Raw genomic sequence first — 22,500 nt, forward strand, 5'->3', positions numbered from 1 at the left:
CATTAGGAAGGATAGTAAACTCACTTGCAAAAAAGAAACACTCAGACTTAGTGTAAAATTTCCAGTGACTCTAAATTGTTCAAGTAAGGTTGATGTCACTGTGTGTAAACTGAGTAGGATTATCAACTCACTGACAAAGCTCAGGTTTTAGATTTCAAGTTTCCTTGAACTTTTCTCTTCAGGCAGTCTCTAGGCAATGTAATTTCTTTAACCTTCTCTAACTACCCAATGAGCATAAAGTTCACCTTTCAATGAAAGAAATTCAGGTTCTTGTTTTTGTTTTCTTTTTTCTTTCTTTCTTTCTTTTTTTTTTTCTTCTGTTTTTAAGTGCTGCACCTATGGCATTTGGAAGTTCCTAGGCTGAGGTCAAATCAGAGCTGCAGCCACAGCCACAGCAACGCAGGATCGAGGTCATATCTGCAACCTATACCAGAGCTCGCAACAGTGCTGTATCCTTAACCCACTGAGCCAGACCAGGGATCGAACCTGCATACCCATGGATACTAATCGGGTTCTTAACTGACTGAGCTTCAGCAGCAGCTCTGGATTCTTGTTTTTGTTGACTTCTCTGATACTTTACCTCACTTGTCATTCTGACTTATAAGTTTCACCTCATTCTATTCAAGACTCCTTCCTTTCATCAATACATCTGAATTTCATTGTACCTTGGAGAATGACGTATATCCCTGGAAAATTACTTACTAAAAAAAATCAGCTACAAATTGAATTTTTTCCATCATCATCAAATAGCATCTATTAAGAAAGTACTTATACATACTAACAGAGAACAAAGAATATTAAATTATATGGTCCTTCCCCTCCTAATGAAAATGCATTGTGGACAAAATACCATCCATTACTATAGATAGGTTTTGTTTTGTTTTTAGCTTGTAGCATCTTGGAAATATCAGATTATATTGCTTTACATATTTGCATAAAGTATTTTTCATGTTGTTTAAAGTAATTTAAGTGTTTTGTACATATTAATCCTTTACAAATCTCTCTGAGGTAGCCAAAATTCTCTTCATATTATAGATGAGAACACTGATATACAGAAAGGGCTTAGTAACTTAGCTAAGATCAAATGCTAGTAAATGGTGAAACCATGATCTAGTGAAAATACTGTATTGTTTCATGCAAATCACTGAGTATGTTGTTTATATTTTGAATAGTGTTTTTTCAAATTATTTGTATAAGGAAATAATAGCTTCATCAGATAAAACTTTAAAAATATGTTCAAAAGCAGCTATTTCATTGAATCACTTTATTAGATGAATTTTGTTTTCAACTTACAACTTGAGTTTGGCACATTATATTTGGCAGGATGGCTCCAGAGGTGATCTTAGCTATGGATGAGGGACAGTATGATGGGAAAGTTGATATTTGGTCACTTGGGATCACCTGTATTGAAATGGGTGAGTAAAGAGTTATTTTCATTGTGCTTGTGAGAATCACTCATTTTGATTAAGAAAAAGAGTTTGAGTTGATATGGTAGTTAACAAATGTGAGAATATACAGTAGTTAATATTAATATTTGAAAAATATTCATTCTCCATACCATGATTGATAATATTTGACTTTCCTTCATAGTTGTATTCATTACTTAATTTGCATTCTAACTTGTATAAGGGAAATCTGATAATAATAGCAGGCTTATCAAAGGTCTGACTCTAAAAACTGACCATATAGAGAACAACCCCAGAGGCAACTTCATTTTAGGGGATGCCCCCAGCTTTAAAGTTGTTCCCCAGATATTGTTGCAGTTATCTACTATTGTCTAACATACCACAGAATCTTGATTCTCTGGTTGTATGTTTTGAGCTTTAATATACCTTAGAGATAACTTTATCCAGTGATGTACTAGTAAATGTAATAACTCTTCTGGGGGTGGGGAGGAGCATTTTGTAGCATTTGCCAATTTCTGTGGTGTAAGTATTCCCACCATAGCCAATTTCAAGCTACCAATTTGAATCACTGAGTGTTGAGTTGGAGAAAGATATGCACAGTTAACCTCCTAAAGCTAGTGTGAGCTCCAGGACAATGGTGCCTTTATTTAGATTTTTTTTAATTTAAAATTTATAGAAATATGGAATTCCTGTCGTGGCTCAGCAGTTAATGAACCTGACTAGTATCCATGAGGACGCGGGTTCCCTCCCTAGCCTCACTCAGTGGGCTAGGCAGGTTAAGGATCTGGCGTTGCCGTGAGCTGTGGTGTAGGTCACAGACACAGCTTGGATCTGGTATTGCTATGGCTGTGGCATAGTCCAGCAGCTGTAACTCTGATTGGACCCCTGGCCTGGTAACTTCCATATGCCACCAGTGTGGCCCTAAAAAGACCAACATAAATAAATAAATAAATAAAAATAAAATTTATAGAAACATAGGGAGTTACCGTTGTGATACAGTGGAAATGTATCGGACTAGTATCCATGAGGATGCGGGTTCTATCCCTGGCCTCGTTCTGTGGGTTAAGGATCCAGTGTTGCTGTGAGCTGTGGTGTAGGTCGCAGAAGTGGCTCAGATCCTGCATTGCTGTGGATATGGTTTAGGCCAGCAGCTACAGCTCCAATTCAACCCCTAGCCTGGGAACTTCCATATGCCTTGGGTGCGGCCCTAAAAGAAAAAAAAAAAAAAAACCTTTAGAAATACATATAATTTAATTTTTTTTAATTTTTTTCCAGTTTTTAACATGTAGGTGTCATTTTTTTGTTGTTGTTTAATTTCTTCTATATTATTATCCAAATTGATCCTACAGATTTATAAGTTCCAATTTGTTTCTCAAACTAAGGTTTTCTCTTTCCCTAGAATGGTTGACCTACAATGAAAACTATTAATATTAACTATTGTGTATTGGGTTTGTATTGCATTTCCAATTGATTCATTGACCCCCTTCCAACAAAGAAACATGATAAAGAGACACAATTTGTTGTCTTTTTTTTAAAATTATTAAAGAGATATTAATGAGAGAAAAAGAATTCTAAGGACGAAACTTAGAATATGTATTTAGTTTTTTAAAATAAGTAACATTCATGGAGTTCCCATCATGGCTCAGTGGAAATGAATCTGACTAGCATCCATGAGGATGTGGGTTCGATCCCTGGCCTTGCTCAGTGAGTTAAGAATCTGGCATATAGCAATGCAGTGAGCTGTGGTGTAGGTTGGGGCTTGGATCTCATGTTGCTGCAGCTGTGGCGTAGACCGGTGGCTACAGCTCCAATTTGACCCCTAGGCTGGAAACCTCCACATGCCGTAGGTGTGGCCCTCAAAAGACAAAAAGAAAAAAAAGTAAAAATTGGAAAAAAATTCTGGAAAATTCAAAAAAGCCAGACTTGAATTTACTGTTGCTGGGCAACTATTTACATTGTATTTACAACTATGTATCAGGTATTATAAGTTAACTAGAGGTGATTTAAAATATCCTGACATGGGGGTGGGGGATGTGCTTAAGTAACCTGCAACTACTGCACATTTTATATAAGGAACTTGAGCACTTGTGTTCTGGGGTGGGGCGGGGCAATCTTGGAACCAATCCCTGCAGTTACTGAAAAACGACTATACAAACAAATATGAGTATACTCTTTTTATTCTATTCCTTTTCACACATAAGCTAACATACAAAGTTGATTCTGTACTTTGATTTTTTTTACTTAACACCATTTTGGAGCTCTGTCTCATAGTAGTAATTTAGACATTATTCTCTCTCTTTTTTTTTTAAACTGGTCTTATGTTATTCCATTATATGGATAGATCATAATTTATTTGATTGTTCCTCTATTAATGAATATTGAGGTAGAAGGTTTCTTTCTTAATTTCTAATATTATGTTTTCTCTCTTTCATACAGAAGAAATTTATCTAATTTATTAACACTGATTTTGGGGGGCACTCTGCAGACATATTTGTATCCTTTAAAAAGGACTTACAACAAACATTCAGAAATAGTTCGTAGAATTTCACAAGGTGATCCTAAAATTTAGAGGGCTGAAACTAATCAAGACAGTTTTGATGAAAACAAAGTTTGAACAGAAGAATCACTTTAGAACAATCTATATCATAATAATTAAATCAATACTATATTGGTGTAAGGGAAGACTAATATCCAAAAGAACAGACTAGAAAAACCTAGAAACAGACTCATGTATAAGTTGGATTTTAGTAATAAGCCAAAAAGGCATTACAAAGCAGTGGGAAAGGATGGCCTATTTGTTTAATAACATGAGACAATTTATTAATTATATGATAAAACCCCAAATTAGATTTTTAGTTTATGCTGTACCCAAAAATTAATTCCAGATTTGGGTTAAATACTTAAAAGTAAAAAAGTAAAACTTTTTAAGAGTTTAAACCTGAGTGAAAGTAAAACTCCTTTTGGCCCAGTGGGCTAAGGCTCTGGTGCTATTACTGCAGTGTCTATGGCCACAGCTGTGGTATGGGTTCATTCTCTGGCTCGGGAATTCCCACATGCTGCAGGCATAACAAACAAACAAACAAAAAGTATGCCTTAGCTTCCTTATCTATAATTTGGAGATAATAGTCCAATAAAATAGGTACTATTGTAATGAAGATTAATAAATTAATATATATAAAGTACTTAAAACATGGCTTGTATAAATAAGCACTACGGAAGTATAATTATTGTTATTATAGCAGTATCCCTTTATGGGTTTAGAGAAGAACTTTCTGAACAATGTTAAAAATAATGATGTATGATAACTTTTAGTATTTTAAAATATAAAGCTATAAAAAATACAAAAATAAAAAGATAAGCATTGACTAATGAAAGTAGCTTAGGAGTTCCCATCGTGGCGCAGTGGTTAACGAATCCGACTAGGAACCATGAGGTTGCGGGTTCAGTCCCTGCCCTTCCTCAGTGGGTTAACGATCCGGCGTTGCTGTGAGCTGTGGTGTAGGTTGCAGACGCAGCTCGGATCCCGCGTTGCTGTGCCTCTGGCGTAGGCCGGTGGCTACAGCTCTGATAAGACCCCTAGTCTGGGAACCTCCATGTGCCGCAGGAGCGGCCCAAGAAATAGCAAAAAAGACAAAAAAAAAAAAAAAAGAAAGTAGCTTAAACATATCTAACCAACAGAGTATTAGCACAGAATTTATAAAGGACTTTCACAATTTCTTTACCAGAATGAAAAAGACTAATAGGGAGTTCCTGTCGTGGCTCAGTGGTTAACGAATCTGACTAGGAACCATGAGGTTATGGGTTCAATTCCTGGCCTTGCTCAGTGGGTTAAGAATCCGGCGTTGCCGTGAGCTGTGGCATAGGTTGCAGACGTGGCTCCGATCCCAAATTGCTGTAGTTATGGCTTAGGCCAGCAGCTGCAGCTCTGATTAGACCCCTAGCCTGGGAACCTCCATATGCCGCTGGAAGTGGCCCTAGAAAAGACAAAAAAAAAAAAAAAAAAAAAAAAAAAAAAAAAAAGACTAATAGCCAGTAGAAAAATGGGCAATGAATTCAATCAAGCAGTTAACATTGAAAAGAAAACCTAACTGGACAACAAACATCAAAAGATACTCAGCCTCATTAATAATCAGGAAAATGCCAGTTAAAACTGTTTCACATGTATCAGATTGGTAAAAGTTTTTTTTGTGTGTGTCTTGTGTCTTTTGTCTTTGTTTTAGGTCTGCACCCATATGAGAGTCCCGGGCTAGGGGTAAAAGTTTTTAAAGTCAGAGGTTAATAAATTTGGAGAAGGTGCTAAAAATGGCTCAGCAGTAACAAACCCAACTAGTATCCACGAGAAGTCCCGTTCAATCCCTGGCCTTGCGCAGTAGGTTAAGGATCCAATGCTGCCATGAGCTGTGGTGTAGGTTGCAGACGTGGCTTGGATCTGGCGTTGCTGTGTCTGTGGTGTAGGCCAGCAGCTGCAGCTCTGATTCAAACGCTAGTCTGGGAACTTCCATATGCTTCAGGTGTGGCCCTAAAAAAAAAAAAAAAAAAAAAAAGACAAAAAAATTAAAATAAAAAAAATAGAAAATAAAAAAAACCCCAGGAACTCTGTACACTATTGATACGAATGAGAATTGTAACCACTTTGGAGCGCAAGTTGGCAACACCTAGTAAGGATGAGGCTGAGGAGTGTCAGTGTCAATTTCACTTCTAAGTATACACCTTAGAAATTTTATGCATATACCCTGGAAAATGATAAAGACTGCAACCTTCTTTATAGTAAGAAAAGGTGGAAACCACCTAAATTCTTATCCAACGAAGAATGGATAAATTGATTATGGAATACCTGTATCACAGTTAAGGTTATACTGGATCTACATGTATCAACATGGATAAATCTCAGATCATAACATTGAATAGTTAGTGAACAAAGAAAGTCACAAAAGTGTAGGTATAGTTTAATGCCAATTATGAAAGTTTTGAAATAATTGTATACATTATTTATGAGCATATATACATATATGCACACTAATGAAACATAACATTGATGTAAGAGATCCTTTCAGAATAGTAAATTCTGAAGGGAGGAAGAATAATTATATTTACTTATTTTTAGGAGAAAAGATCTAAAACAAATGTAGCAAAATAATGTTAAATCTAAGCAGTAGGTGTCTGTTATAATGTGCAAATTTTTATGTGTTTGAAATATCAAATAATTTAACTTTTAAAAAATTAGAAATAAATATACATTCCTTTGGTTAGAAAAAACAAAAACTACCCTCTGTGCAGCACACAATTAGCAGTTAGCCTGGATTTGAGTCTTGGCTTTACCAGTGCCTAGCTGGCTGGACTGTCTTGTGTGGCTGCACATAACACCAGCAGGCATTCTCATAGTCTAGAATGTGAATGACAGCTTTTCACATTGTGTAACATGTTGATTATGAGACCTTGGACAATTGTCTAAAATTCCCAAAGCCTCAGTTTTCTCATCTAAATTAAAGCAGCAATATGTATCATATGTATTGTCAGATTTTAATAACATATGTAAAGTGTTTAAGATAGTGCTTAGCATATATCAATCCTCAAACAGCTAATTTCATTCATATGTAAGATTATTCCTGTTTTTGTCTATATTGTAAAATGAACCAAAATTTTGCTTATAGCACTGAAACTATAGCAACAACTCCTGTTACTATACTTTAAAGGGATGTTCCCCCTGAGTTGAACCTTATAGCTTATTAATGCCTCCCCATTGTTTTAGTAAGGTTTTTTTTTTTGGTCTTTTCTAGGGCCGCATCCACAGCATATGGAGGTTCCCAAGCTAGGGGTTCAATCAGAGCTACAGCTGCTGGCCTACGCCACAGCCACAGCAACGCAGGATCCAAGCCACTTCTGCGACCTACACCACAGCTCACGGCAACGCCAGATCCTTAAACCACTGAGTGAGGCCAGGGATGGAACCCACAACCTCATGGTTCCTAGTCGGATTCATTTCCGCTGCACCACGACGGGAACTCCAATGAGTTTTTTCTTACCAAAATCTTTAAAATATGGATTCTACTTCTTCTAACCTAATTAGAGCAAATGGCACATTCCCTTTTATGATGATTCAAGATGGTCATCACATCCGTTTTTATACTCTTTAGATGTTATAATGGCTGGAGGTTCAAATGGCAGTCGACATTGGCAAAATAGGTGCACATCCTAGGAGATACCTTAATATTTCCTCTCTTGAGACATATGTGCTTAATTCTGATTTTACCTTTTTATAAAAATGAATTTGAGGAGTTCCCGTTGTGGCTCAGCAGGTTGCAAACCCAACTAGTATCCATGGGGATGCAGATTCGATTCCTCGCCTCTCCCTCAGTGGGTTAAGGATCCAGTGTTGCTATGAGCTGTGGTGTAGGTTCCAGATGTGGCTTGGATCCCAAGTTACTGTGGCTGTGGCTGTAGATGGCAGCTCCGATTTGACCCCTATCCTGGGAACTTCCATATGCCACAGGTGCAGCCCTAAAAAGCAAAAGAAAAAATAAAAGCATTGCAGTATGTACAACATGCTCTCTCTATCAGTGTGACTTTGATTGCCTTTTATAAAATGATTTCCTAAATCAAAGAACAAAGTAGCGTCCCAATTGTCTTAGCCTCCACAACAGCTGTTCCTTTAAATTGATAGGTGATAGTATCAAATTATGCCTAAGAACACAGATTCTATAGTCAGATAAACTGGAGTTCTAATTTCAGCTCTGCCCTTTCTTAGTTGTATGACTTTGGTCAAGTTATTTTAACTCTTTATGAAATTTGCATAATAAGATCCCCTCCCTTAAGGGGATTGGCCAGATTAAATGAAAATATGGATTTAAAGTGCTTATTATTATATCTGGTGTATGGTATGTGTAGAGTAAATATCAGGCACCATCATCACAATCCTAGTACATACTTTATCAAATTTTCCATTTACCTTTTAACCTTTCTATAAAACCAAGAGGTACTTTACCAGCAACAGCATTTTATCATTATAATTGGCAGCATTTTGTTCTAAGTAGTATGTAAAATAGTGGTGCATCTTAAACTGTGATCATCTTATTGTCAATGACATGTTAGATTCGGAGAAAGATGATAGTACATGCTCAGTTAATATTCATAAAATAAAATTTTTATCAAGGACATGCAAATTCTCAGCAGGTATTCAAAGTGTATTATATTGGCAATGTAATAAACAATATAAGACCTTTGAGAGCTTCACCATACGTCTATTTCCTTGTCCTTAATCTTATTAATGGACACATGAAAAATGGTTTTTTTTTTGGTTTTTTTTTTTACATGAAAGGTGATTAAATTGCATATATAACCTTAAATAATGATTTTTCTAAGTTTTCTGTATGTTTGAGGCTTAATGAAATTCTAGCTACAAACAATATAATTTATTTATTTCCTGGCCTTGCCCATGTCATGCAAAAGTTCCCAGCCAAGGGTTGAACCCAAGGCACAGCAGTAACAGGAGCCACAGCAGTGACAATGCCAAGTCCTTAACCACTAGGCCACCAGGGAACTCCCTAGATAATATACTTTCTTGTGTTTTTGCTTTTTTTTTTTTTTTTTTCCTTTTTTTGGCCGCCCCTTGGCTTAAAGAGTTCTCAGGCCAGGGATCAGATCTGGCAATGCCAGATCCTTTAATCCACTGTGCTGGACTAGGGATTGAACCTTCATCCTGGTGCTGCAGAGATGCAGCTGATCCCATTGCACCACAGCAGAAACTCCGGGACAATATACTTTTTTAAAAAAACAAACAAACAAAAAAATTGGGGGGGAGTGGGGGCTGCACTCGTGGCATATGGAAATTCCAGGCTAGGGGTCGACTTTGAGCTGCAGCTGCCAGCCTACGCCACAGACATAGCAATGCCAGATCCAAGCTACCTATGCCACCCACACTACAGCTCACAGGTCCTTAACCCACTGAGCAAGGCCAGGGATCAAACCTGTGTCCTCATGGATACCAACTGGATTCATTACTGCTTAGCTATGAGAGGAACACCTTGGATAATACACTTAAAATTTTACTTTTAATATTTAAATTACACTGAAAGTTGTTGGATCATGCCCCTTTCCTTGTAATATCTCTTCTATAACTGTGTATATTTTTTAAAAGCCCCCATGTTAAATATTCAGTGTAAATTGAATCACTGAGGTAAATCACAAGACAGGAAAAGGATCATTTTACTGGAACTATCCCTCTTTCTTGGTTCAGGCTCCAAGTTTCCCAAGTGGTTAAAACCTGCGTTACAAATTATCTTTTGCTAATTTGAACTTCCATGGGAAAAAAAACTAGTTAAATGCATGAATCCTTGGGAAATACTTGGATGTTGAAATTGTCCAGTTATCGGGTATTTTATTTTTTGAGATTTTTTCAAGAGAAGTTAATCTGATGCTCTTCAATTTAAACTACAGACCCTTAATTCACCAGCACAGATCATGGTAGAAGCTGACAAACAGTTCATCTGCATTGACAGGCAATTTACTTTCTTCAGAAATGAATTATCCAAGAAAAACAAGAACATAAAAAACATAAATGTTGTTACATAGTTTCTCTGCCTGGAATTTCCTTCTTCCACATTATTGTTGCTGCTCACTATGTTAATAAATGAATATTGTGATAACTCTGGAGGGGACAGCAGTCTATTTTGTCTTACAAAGCTTCTTTTTCCTTTTTTTTTTTTTTAATTTCGGAGTACCAGTACTATCTATTATAAAATGCACAGGGTTATTGAAGAGGCATTGAGGCCTAGTGAAAAGACAGATTTGGAGTTTTATAGGACTGGGTCGAAATCCCAATTTAGCCACTTACTGTGTAATTTGATTTCATTATTTAGGCTAGCTTACCCCCAGTCTCTTCAGTTGGGCAAAGGAGTAATAATGCTTATGTTGTGGCTCAGCAGGTTAAGAATCTGACCAATATCCATGAGGATGAAGGTTTGATCCCTGGCCTCACTCAGTGGGTTAAGGATCCAGCATTGCCATGAGCTGTGGTGTAGGTCGAAGACACAGCTCCATAAGTAATAGCAATTACTATGATCAGTAATTACTTCAGTTGTTAACCAATTTATTCATTAATCTCCTGCCTTTTCATGAAGTATTTATCTAAAGGCAGGAGTACTCTCTTTTTTTTTTTATTAAAATAAAGCTCAATCTAAGGGCTCTAATTTAGTGTGAGCTTTGCCAAGCAGAACAGTGTCCAAAGGCTTTACTGAATTCTCTTTCCTGAACTTATTTTTTTGGCCTCACCCATGGTATGTGGAAATTCTTAGGCCAAGGATGGGACCCGCAGGAGTTCCCATTGTAGCTCAGCAGTAGCAAACCCAACTAAGATTCCTGAGGTCACAGGTTTGATCCCTGACCTCGCTCAGTGGGTTAAGAATCCAGCATTGCCATGATCTGTGGTGTAGGTTGCAGATGTGGCTTAGGTCTGGTGTTGCTGTGGCTGTGGCATAGGCTGGCAGCTATAGCTCTGATTTGACCCCTAGCCTGGGAACTTCCATATACTGCTAGTGTGGCTCTAAAAAAAATTTTTTTTTTTAAAAAAAGGTGTGGAACCTGCACAGTTGCAGCCTGTACCATAGCTGTGGCAGCGCCAGATCCTTAACCCACTGCACCACAGGGAATGTCGTTTCCTTCCTGAACCTTGATCTCATAAAACATGTGGAGCATTCACAAAAAACTTGATCATCTTTAAATTAAGACATCATTGTTTTGGAGTTCCCATTGTGGCACAGAGGAAACAATTCCAGCTAGTATCCATGAGGATGCTGGTTTGATTCCTGGCCTCACTCACTGGGTCGGGGATCCAGTGTTGCTGTGAGCTGTGGTGTAAGTTGCATATGTAGCTCAGAACCCGAGTTGTTGTTGCTGTGGCTGTAGCTCCAGTTTGACTCCTAGCCTGGGAGTTCCCGTCGTGGTGCAGTAGAAACAAATCCTACTAGGAACCGTGAGATTGCGGGTTCGATTCCTGGCCTCGCTCAGTGGGTTAAGGATCCAGTGTTGCCATGAGCTGTGGTGTAGGTCACAGATGCAGCTGGGATCTAGTGTTGCTGTGACTCTGGTGTAGGCCGGCAGCAACAGCTCCAATTAGATCCCTAGCCTGGGAGCCTCCATATGCCATGGGTGCGGTCCTCAAAAGACGGAAAAGACAAAAAAACAAAACAAAACAAAAAAACCTATTCCAAAAAATTGCAGAGGAAGGGACACTCCCAAACTCATTCTATGAAGCCACCATCACCCTGATACTAAAACCAGACAAAGATACCCAAAAAAAAGAAAACTACTGACTCCTAGCCTGGGAACCTCCATATGCCACAGGTGTGGCCCTAAAAAGCGCAAAAAAAGAAGGAAGGAAGAAAGAAAGGGAGGAAAGAAGGAAAGAAAAGGAAGGAAGGAAAGAAAGAAACTTTTTTCCTCTAATTTAGTTAATTCACCTTTTTACTTTTTTATGCTTTCACCTTTTTCCTTTCTTTGGAGAAAATATGAATTACATATCACAAGGTATCTTTAAAGCACTTCCAGTTCCTATTCTGCTGTTTATCTGGAGAGCTTCTATGCAGACTATTTTATTCTACAATAAGGGTTGACAAACTTTTAGCTAAGGACCAGGTAATAAGTGCATTAGTCCTTTCAGTCATACGGTCTCTGTCATAACTACTCCCCTGCTGTTGTAGCATGAAAGCAGCCATAGACAACCCATTAATGAACGAACGTGGCTGTGTTCTGATAAAACTTTGTAAAAACAGACTGTTAGCCAAATTTGGCCCACAGGCCATAGTTTCCAACCCTTGCTCTATAGTATGCTGGCTCAGCAATGAACCCTGTCACCATGGCTCAGAAGATTTATATCGTACATCTAGCAAAGGACTTGAACATAGGTGAAGCCATCTGAAACTGATACTTAGCAAATGCTTCTCAGACCACAGAGCTGTGTACTCTGTTTGGAATGTGTTCAGTAGCATGATTATCTACTAGAGCTGTTCCACCCATCTTGTGGCCGGCTGTCTTCCTGCCTTCTTCACAGCAGAATGTCTGCCACTTATAGGCCTCACCATTCCTGCCCCAGATTGGAGTTACTGCCTTTTGTATCACTATAAAATTGGGTGTTAGTGTTGTTGTTCCTTCATCCTCCTCTTTCTGAACATCTATTCTTTCTTTAGTTCCCCTTCCCAGCTGTTTCTCCTGTGCAGTGTATATTCTTCTGAGCAGCTTAATTGTATACTTCTTGCTAATGAGTGAGAGGTTTCCTGTCCTTTTAACAGTTAGTGACTCCATCACATAGTATCTGATGTATGGCCCAAGACTGACTGACTTAGTAATTTTCGAGATTTCATGCTGCACAAAGGTTGTTTGTTTGTTGACAGGGTTTCTTCTTTGCCTTAATTAGGCTTACTTTCCTGTATTTTTTAAAATCAGTATTTTGAGGCCCCCCAAAATTTATACTAGGTGCTGTGCTCAACAAAGATGAACAAAATAGACATTGTCCCTGCCTTCATGAAGTTTAACAAAGAGGACACATATCAAGTAAAGAAATACACAAATCATTAATTACAATTGTGATAGGTGGTAGAAAGTTAAAATATAATTTGCAATGACAAAATCTAGTGGCCTAGTCTTGAGAGGGTCAGAGAAGGCTTCCCTGAGGAAGTGATTGTATGCATATAATAAACCTTGAATAGATATTTGTTAAATTAATTCAGAAAAGCTATTATATTTAAGGTAAAGCCTGAAGAATTGGAAAGAATTAACAGATAAAGTTTAGGGAACAAAAGTGAGAAGGGAGTCCAGACAGAGCAACATTTGTGAAAGACTCTGAGCTTGTGTCTTTCAGTGAAGCAAAAGATGGCATGAGAAGAGGCGGGGGGAAACGTTGCTTTTCAGAATGAAGTGCTCAAGGTAGCCAGGGTCATGTTAATAAAGGCCAGCAGACTAGGTTTAAGGATCTGGACTTCATCCTAAACATGATGGGAAGCCGTTGATATTTACATGATGTGTTCCTAGTTCCACATGGCTTGAATACTTGCAGTTGTCAGAAAGCCAAGCTCTAGACACTTCATAAAATCTAATTCCTGATAAATAAAATAAAATTTAACCTGAGCCATTTTATTTTTGTCTTCTACATTTGAAACAGGTATAAAATCCCTTTGTCCACACTGCAACTTTCAAATTTCCACTTGTTAACAGTTTATGTCCCCATAATACTGGTATCTATTTGGTAGAGTAAAGTACACTGTTAAGAAGTTAATAAAAAATATTTGTGTGAAGTTCCCGTCATGGCTCAGTGGTTAATGAATCCAACTAGGAACCATGAGGTTGCAGGTTCGATCCCTGGCCTTGCTCAGTGGGTTAAGGATCTGGCGTTGCCGTGAGCTGTGGTGTAGGCCATTGGCTACAGCTCCGATTAGACCCCTAGCCTGGGAACCTCCACATGCCATGGGAGTGGCCCTAGAAATGCAAAAAAAACAAAAAAAAAAATATATATATATATTTGTGGAATCATAGACTACCATATTTCAAAGATATCAGAGATCATTTAGTCAAGATTATAAGAGGCCCCTTCAAGTATCACCAATAAATAAAGTTGCCTTCTGCTGGAACTCTGCCAATAGCTCTAAGTTCACTACTCTCAACATTGTTCATTCTGGGTTTTAGGGGTTTTTTTTTTGTCTTTGGTTTTGTTTTGTCTTACCACTTTGGCCTTTCACAAGTTCTTCCTTCTATGAGTGAAAATGTCTTCCATTCCCTGCCCTTAGTTCTTGTTCTGTTTCTTAGAATTGCAAAATATAAGCCAAATTCACCATTTTGTAAGTGGTTAATAGAACAATCTTTACTTAAAAACCAAGATGCTCTAATAAAACCTGAGATCAGATTATAAATTACAAAGTAGGATATTTAAAGAATCATTAGGGTAAACACAGTAGAATGAGATAGTGATTTATCTTCTGTGACATAATAACTAATAAATAGCATAAAATTAACTGTACTCTGGACTAAAACCTTCTTTCTTTCCTTTGGTCAACAAACAGAGCACCTAATATGGGAGTACCATCTTATTACATACGCTAGAGAATAAATAAAAAGAGTGAGGGTATTAGGATTGTAAGAGCTTGTTTTAGAGTTTGTGATTTCTTTTGAGAGAAAAGATTTGTGTATTTATGTAAATGTAATAGGAGAACACATGTCAAGTGAGCAGTATGCTAAAAAGGGCAATAGAGGGATTTCCCTGGTGGCTCATCAGGTTAAGGATCCAGCATTGTCACTGCTGTGGCTCGAGTCGCTGCTGTGGTGGGGGTTCACTCCTTGACTCAGGAACTTGTGTGTGCCATAGGCACAGCCAAAAAAATGAAATACAAATAAAGAGAGCAGTAGAAATTCCAAAGAAGAGATCATGATGGGCTGGCATGGAGTCTTCTTCTGCAAGAAATATCTGAGTCACCAAGTTTCTCCTTAGAATGGGATGAAGCAAGCCTTGCTTATTATGTTTATCCTCCTTTTCCTACCTCCATTTTCCCCTCCATCCACACTCGGACCAATTCTTTGGCCTCGATGAGCCTTCAAACAGTGTTTATTGAATTGAATTACTTTATTGCCCATACTATGTTAGTAATGTTTAAGATGTTCCATTCCATAATAATCATCTGTTTTCATTCTACTCCATGCTTTCTAAATTTTTTTCAATGAATACATGTTTTTTAAGTAAAATGAATGTACATGAAGCTATTCCTACCTCTTGTGGGAAGGCAACAAAGATCAGCTTTTTGAAGATATATGTAAAAATGAGAAAGTTTTATTTTCACTCTCTTGAAATGGGTTCTGTTAGGAGCTTTTCCAGTGTACTTTACGATGACCTGCAGCTTCTTCTATCCTGGGCGACCTTATAGGGATTAAAATAAGTGGATTATGTGGCGTGATAATAATAACACTCTCTATTTAGCGGCAAAGCTTTGCTCATAGTTCCTTATTTCTCTATCTGTCGGATTTCTTTCAAGAACTCTTTTATCATGTTTCTTTTCTTTCAGCGGAACGGAAACCCCCTCTTTTCAACATGAACGCCATGAGTGCCTTGTATCACATTGCCCAGAATGACTCCCCAACGTTACAGTCTAATGAATGGTAAGAGTGAGCTGTTATTTTAAGTCTCTGAGAAAGTCACCATTTATATTTGGTACTTTCATTAAATTACATTTTAAATATTTGACCTAGAGAGCATTTCATTCGTTCACTGCATATTATGATAATGGACATTGATGCTTTATAGGCCTAAACTGTCTACACACACACACACACACACACTTTATTTCAGCTCTCATTATGGTTTTTGTTCTTACTGTGTGCAGTAACTGAAATTCTACAGGGTACATGCCCCTTCCTAATAAGTCTAATCTCTTTAAGTCATGATGGTCTCACATTGATCATCTCAGTCTTATCACTTCTCAGCAGAGATAAAACATCCTCTCTGATGTTGTTATTTTTCCAGTTGTCATTTTTTTCTTTACTGTATATATATTTAAACGTCTTGAGCCAGATCATATACTATCTACTCAGAAAATGTATTGTTCCTTGCTGAAAATTTTTGCATTTTGATAACTACTGGGGTCACAGAGTTATAGAAAAAGGGCAGTGTCAAAAAAGAGTAGACAGAATAGAATTTTCAAGAGATACCTTAAACTTGAAAATGGTTCCATTCTCCTGTTATTCCAAAATGTTTTTTGTTTTTTTTTTTTTTTTTTAGGGCCGCACTCGCAGCATATGTAGGTTCCCAAGCTAGGGATCTAATCAGAGCTACAGCTGCCAGCCTACACCATAGCCACAGCAAGTCCAGATCTGAGCTGTGTCTGCGACCCACACCACAGCTCACAGCAACGCCGAATCCTTAACCCACTGAGCAAGGCCAAGAATCGAACCCATAACCTCATGGTTCCTGGTCAGATTTGTTTCTGCTGTGCCATGACAGGAACTCATATTCCAAAATATTTTATTAAAAATCTAAAATATATGGTTTGTGGGATTTCCCCTGTGGCACAGCAGTATACATCTCAGACGTTGTCCCTGCAGCAGCTCAGATCACTGCCATGGCGCAGGTTCAATCCCAGCCCAGGGATTTCCACATGCTGCAGGCGTGGCAAAAAAATTTTTTTTTCCTGTAGATGAAAATTATTTAAAGTGATCAGTGTTTTCTACAGACTCTGATTTTACTTTCTTTCCATATGTTTGCACACACAGGACGGACTCCTTTAGGAGATTTGTTGATTACTGCTTGCAGAAAATGCCTCAGGAAAGGCCAACATCAGCGGAACTATTACGGGTAATTTTTCAAATTTATATTTGAGGAGGGGGATTTAAAGTCATGTTGTAGTGGAACATAGTAAATCATTCCTGTGGCAGTTCATCATGACAAACTGGATTAGAATGTGCTGCCTTGTCATTTATCCATAGATAGCGGCTCAGCACACAAGTAGCAAGATTATCACAAGGATTGTGCTACATATTCCGTGTGGATAGTTTTCCCCCCTATCTTTCCCTTTTCTTTTTCTTCCCCACTCCTTTTGCCTTATGACAAAGAATATTTCTCCCTGCTATGGTCATCACTGTGATATTCCTGTAACCAATATCTGCATGAACTTTAATGCAATGCTTTCTGGACCAAGTCTGCCAGTGGTTCAAATACTAACTCTGAGATTTTCAGTTAGGTTATTGCCAGATCATCAGGCAGTGAAGATATGTGATAAATACATAAAACACATTTACAGGTACAAAATGACACATGTGTAAGAATACTCATTCCAGCTCAGTTTGTAATAGCAGAAGACTGCAAACACCATAAATGAGTTAGTTATAAATATTACAGTCCATCTGAGAATGTAATGGAGCCATTAGAAAGGATGAGATAGTTTTGCATGTAGTGATTTGGAACAATACTCAAAACACTAACCTAAAAAATTCAGGGTAGAACAGGGTTTATAGTTTGCTACCATTGGTGGAAAAATAAAAAAGAATATTTACTCCTATATGCATAGAATATCTCTAGAAGGACATGTAAAAAAAGGGTGACATTGCTTGGTAACTCTAGAGACAATTTTCTTTCCTACTCTCCCACTCTATTTTTACTTTCTGAAATTTGTGCCAAGGGTGTGCCCTTAAAAGGCAAAAAATTAAAAAATAAAACATAAATTTGATGTTCACCACCAGTCCTTTTACCTATTTCTCTAGTCCCTAATTCACTCTTTCTTCCATCTTCCCTTCCTCCTTTTTGCTCCCTTAATTTTTCTTTCATCAGTAAATTGGCTGAATTTTGCTATTGTGCAATTACAAAAAATTTTTAAGAAAAAAATGTAAATATGTTTTTTTAAAATTTTTAACCCACTGCGCCATAGCAGAAACTCACTTATTTCTCTTTTGACATTCTTTATCCTGGGCTTTTCAGGGGAAGTCTTGTAGAAATTTGTTGTAAGGAATTCAACTATTTTTCTCCATTTGGCGCTACCTAGTTCTTCCCCCCACCCCCCGCCTTTTTTTTTTTTTTAATTTTTTTTTTGCCGCCTTGCAGGATATGGAGTTCCAAGCCCAGGTATCAGATCCGACCTCTGCCACATGTGCGGCAGAGGTAGATCCTTTCACCCACTGTGACAGGCTGGGGATCAAACTGGCATCCTGGTCCTGCAGATAAATCCATTGCACTGTAGCAGGAACTCCCATCCCCCAACTTTTTTTCTTTTTAGGGCCACCTCTGTGCAAATGGAAGTTCCTAGGCTAGTGATCCAATCAGAGCTCCAACTGGTAGCCTATGCCACAGCCTTGGCAATGCCAGATCTGAGCCACATCTGTGACCTATGCCACACATAGCTTGCATCAATGCTAGATCCTTAATGTACTGAGCGAGGCCAGGGATCCAGCCTGCATCCTCACGGACGCTATGTTGGGCTCCTAACCTGCTAAGCCACAATGGGAACTCCATCAAGTATTTTTAAATAATTCATCTTTTCCTCAAATTTTATTCCTGATGTTAAAATGTCACTTTCATATGTATGTGTGACTGGGTCACCTTGCTGAACAGTAGAAAATTGAAAGAACACTATAAACCATCTACAATGCAAAAAATAAAAATCATTAAATTAAAAAAAAAATGTCACCTTCACGTAGAATTAACTTAAATGGAAAACTAAAGTAAAATTGCTGTGGTTAAAAAGCAGAATATATGGAGTTCATACATTCTTCTTGGTGGCTCAGCAGGTTAAAGATCTGGCAATGTCACTACTTTGGCTCTGGTTACTGCTGTGGTGTGGGTTTGATCCTTGGCCCAGGAGCTTCCACATGTTGCAGGCATGGCCAAAAAGAAAAAATTGTGGAGTTCCACTATGGCACAACAGGATCAGAAGTGTACCTGGAACACTGGGATGCAGGTTTGATCCCTGGTCTGGCATGGTGGGTTGAGGATCCAGCATTGCTGCAGCTGTGACTTGAATCTGCTCCTTGGCCTGGGAACTCAATATGCTATAGGGCAGCCTAAAAGGAAAAAAAAAGGCAGAATATAAATGTTGTAAATATTAACAATGTAAAAATAGTAATGTAACTAGAAAAATGTAGGAGAGAGGGAGAGTGTCTAAAATGATATTTCATAAGTTAATATTTATTTCTAGGTGGCAGAATTTGGTGTGATTTTCTTTTACTTTCTTTTCTTTTTTTCACCTTTTTTTTTTCTTTTTTTTCTTTTTTCTTTTTAGGGCCGCACTTGCAGCATATGGAAGTTTCCAGGCTAGGGGTCGAATCAGAGATTAATTTTTTGGCCTACACCACAGCCACAGCAACACCAGATCTCAGCCACATCTGTACATACACTGCAGTTCTTCCTTAAACCACTGAGAGAGGCCAGGAATCAAACCCACATCCTCATGAATGCTAGTTGGGTTCCTAACCCACTGAGCCACAATGGGAATTCCTTCTTTTACTTGCATTTCTCTGTTTTATTTAAATATTCAAAGGAAATATATTTCCAAGAACAAAAACACTATTCTTTTAAAATTGTCTGAGAATCTCCAACTGTATGGGTTTGGGAACAGTGAGGAGATAGGATTGGAGACAAAGAGAAGAACAGGAGCAGAGACATGCAGGTGTGAAATGCATAGCATGAGGCAAGATTGATCTAGAATCTGCTGTGCATTGGGTAGGAAGGAGGCATAGGAGTGACTAGATTGAAGCCTAAACTTCAAGCAGGAACCTGGCTATATATATATAAAGGGCCATACTTTACAGTAGAGGAAGGGAGACGTTTATAAGACTTTGAGTGTATCAATTTTAAAACACATAAATAGATAAGGGTTTAATTACCTCATGGAATAAGAAGTCTAGGACATTGGGAAAGGACATGTTAGAAGCAGTCCAGAGCTGTAAAAAGCTCAGAAGCTCCTCCTGTCTTGCTACTTCACCATCCTTATTAGCACGTGACTTTTATCTTCTTGGTCATAAAATGGCTCCTGTATCTCTGGAACTCTTTATTCCAGGCAGGAGAAAGGAGGTAGAGCAAAGGGCCAAAGGCCTTCTCTTCCTGTGCCTTGCTTTTTATTCTGGAAAACAAAGCCTTCCTCAGGGCTTTGGCCTATATGGCCTATATCTCACTGGCCAGAGCTTATTGTTATCTGTAACTGCATCAGAGGTGGAGTCCAACTCTTGTGTTTTTTCTTCTTTACTATAAAGGAAGGCAAAGAAAAGAAGTTGGAATGGAGGACAAATGGGATACAGCATCTGTCACAACAAATGACATGATAAAATCTGTTTTAGAAAGAGAATTGTGGGAGATCATCCGAGAAGAAACCCAAAGTAAAGATATCTGGGTTGCAGGCCTAGCTCTTCTGCTGTATAGCTGTGTGAATCACTTAACCCCTCTGGGCCTAAATTTCTTCACCTTGGAATTAAAAGAATTTCTAAGAGCTATTATTTCTGCTCTAAAATTCAGTATCCTAGGTTTGCTAAAAACCAATTTGCTCTTGTCTAATTGCAGGCACTGGAGTAGCAAAATAATTTACTTTCTCTCTCTCATTCTCCTCTTGAAATAGGCAGGCTACACTTCCTTCTGGGAATGATGTTTCATTTTCAGAAAGGACTCTTTGCAGAGGAAGAGATATTTTATTTTTAAAAAGGGAGCAAAAGCCACAATTCCCTGAACAGCAAAGTTGGGATGAAGAACCACAAGGCTTTTTTTTTTCTCTCACAGTGGTCTTTCTCCTCTTTTCTGTTTAACCTAAAGAGAAATTAAACCTATTCCATTCTTTTAAGGCCTACCCCATTATACCTCATTTTCCCAAAGCTTTCAAATTATAATTTCATTTAAGTGAATTTTCTTTCTTTTCTTTTCTTTCTTTTTTTTTTTTTTTTTTTTTTTTTTTTTTTTTTTTTGGTCTTTTTAGGGCTGCACTTGCGGCATGTAGAAGTTCTTAGGCTAGGGGTCGAATTGGAGCTATAGCTGCCGGCCTACACCACGGCCACAGCAACTGTGGATCCGAGCCAAGTCTGCCACCTGCACCACAGCTCACGGCAATGCTGGATCTCCAACCCACTGAGCAAGGCCAGGAATCGAACCCGAATCCTCATGGATATTAGTCGGGTTCGTCAACTGCTGAGCTATGATGGGAACTCCACTTAATGTGAATTTTCCACATAACTGAACCTTTTCTTTAAAAATCAAAACCCTCTCTTCTTACTTTTGATCATTTTCTGTGGTAATCATGTCAAAATAAATGATACGCTTCTTTGCCTTCTTAAAGAAAGCATAATTTCACTTCTTGATGGCTCCAAAACAGTAGCATTTCATGAACTTGTAGAGTATAAAAGGACTATATGAAGGGCATTTTCCCCTTTGCAAAATAGCTCACAAACTTTGGTTTGTTTTTATTTGGCTGGTTGGTCTGTGTCAGTTATGGAATTTCCCTCTCTTTCTTTCTGTTGTGGTCAGAGAACTTTCAAAAGATTCCTCTTTCTATCACAAGTAATCCCTCTAACAGTTCTTGGTCCTTTGTTGTCCCACTTTTGTTCCCTCTTTCTAAACTGCTGTAGGCTGAGAAACCAGGAAACCAGAATCAGTGTTAAAGATCATTGATAATATTGAAAGTGAATACTGTTTATACCAAGAAAAGCTTATGGACTTTGGGGCAATTGTTTTCACTCCTCAGTGGCCCTTTCCCCTTATTTCTGGTTATACAGTTCTGTAAAGGGAAGATGAAGTTACCAGAATTCTGACCTCTGGATAAATGGAATGGCGACCATATTTTCAAGCATACATTACATATGACCACAGAAATAGCAAACAAAATATATATACGAGTTTGTTTTTAAAAGGATAGTGTATTAGAATTCCTGTCATGGCTCAGTGGCAGCAAATCCAACTAGTATCCATGAGGACGCTGGTTTGATCCCTGGCCACACTCAGTGGGTTAAGGATCCAGTGTTGTCGTAAGCTGTGGTATAGGTCAAAGACATGGCTCACATCCTGTGTTGCTGTGGCTGGGGCTTAGACTGGCAGCTGCAGCTCTGATTTGACCCCAAGTCTGGGAACTTCCATATGCCACAGGTACAGCCCTGCAAAGCCAAATAAATAAATGAATATATGGGTAGTGTATGTGGAGTTCCCTGGTGGCTCAGTGTGTTAAGCATCCAGTTTTATCACTCCTGTGGTTCAGGTCACTGTTGTGGTGCTGGTTTGATCCCTGGTCTGGGAACTTCCGCGTAGTATGGGTACAGCCAAAAAAAGGGGTAGTGTAGGGTGGGGAAGAGGATTGAGGAAAATTATAACAAGAATATTCTATACTTTGCATTGCTTTTTCTTATTTTGTACTTTTCGATGTGAAAGTCACAAGCCTCTCAGCTACTATTTAAAGTTCTAGTCATTGTTATTACTTGTATGATAATGGAAACCTCAAGCATTCTCAAGTAAATTCTCAAAGTCCACAAAATGACGCTTGAGGAAGAAGAGAAAATCATAAATCTCTCACTTCATGAGATATGTACTGTATGAGAGGCTACATGAAATGAAAATCATACCTTATTATTACTACAAAATCCACAGAACTATTTTATGTCTATT

At 38.2% G+C, this 22,500-nt stretch overlaps 1 protein-coding gene across 3 annotated transcripts in view; it reads left to right on the forward strand.

Annotated features, from left to right (window-relative positions):
* Positions 1 to 22,500, forward strand: part of TAOK3 (TAO kinase 3) — a 192,219-nt gene that overhangs the window by 111,247 nt on the left and 58,472 nt on the right. For all 3 annotated transcript variants that reach the window (XM_001924400.7, XM_021073054.1, XM_003483429.4), the window contains 3 exons: positions 1,324 to 1,415; positions 15,446 to 15,539; positions 16,650 to 16,731. In XM_001924400.7, coding sequence (XP_001924435.2) covers positions 1,324 to 1,415; positions 15,446 to 15,539; positions 16,650 to 16,731 — 268 coding nt within the window. The remainder of the gene's footprint in view (positions 1 to 1,323; positions 1,416 to 15,445; positions 15,540 to 16,649; positions 16,732 to 22,500) is intronic.

The sequence above is a fragment of the Sus scrofa genome, chromosome 14 (assembly GCF_000003025.6).
Source record: "Sus scrofa isolate TJ Tabasco breed Duroc chromosome 14, Sscrofa11.1, whole genome shotgun sequence".
Taxonomy (NCBI): Eukaryota; Metazoa; Chordata; class Mammalia; order Artiodactyla; family Suidae; genus Sus; species Sus scrofa.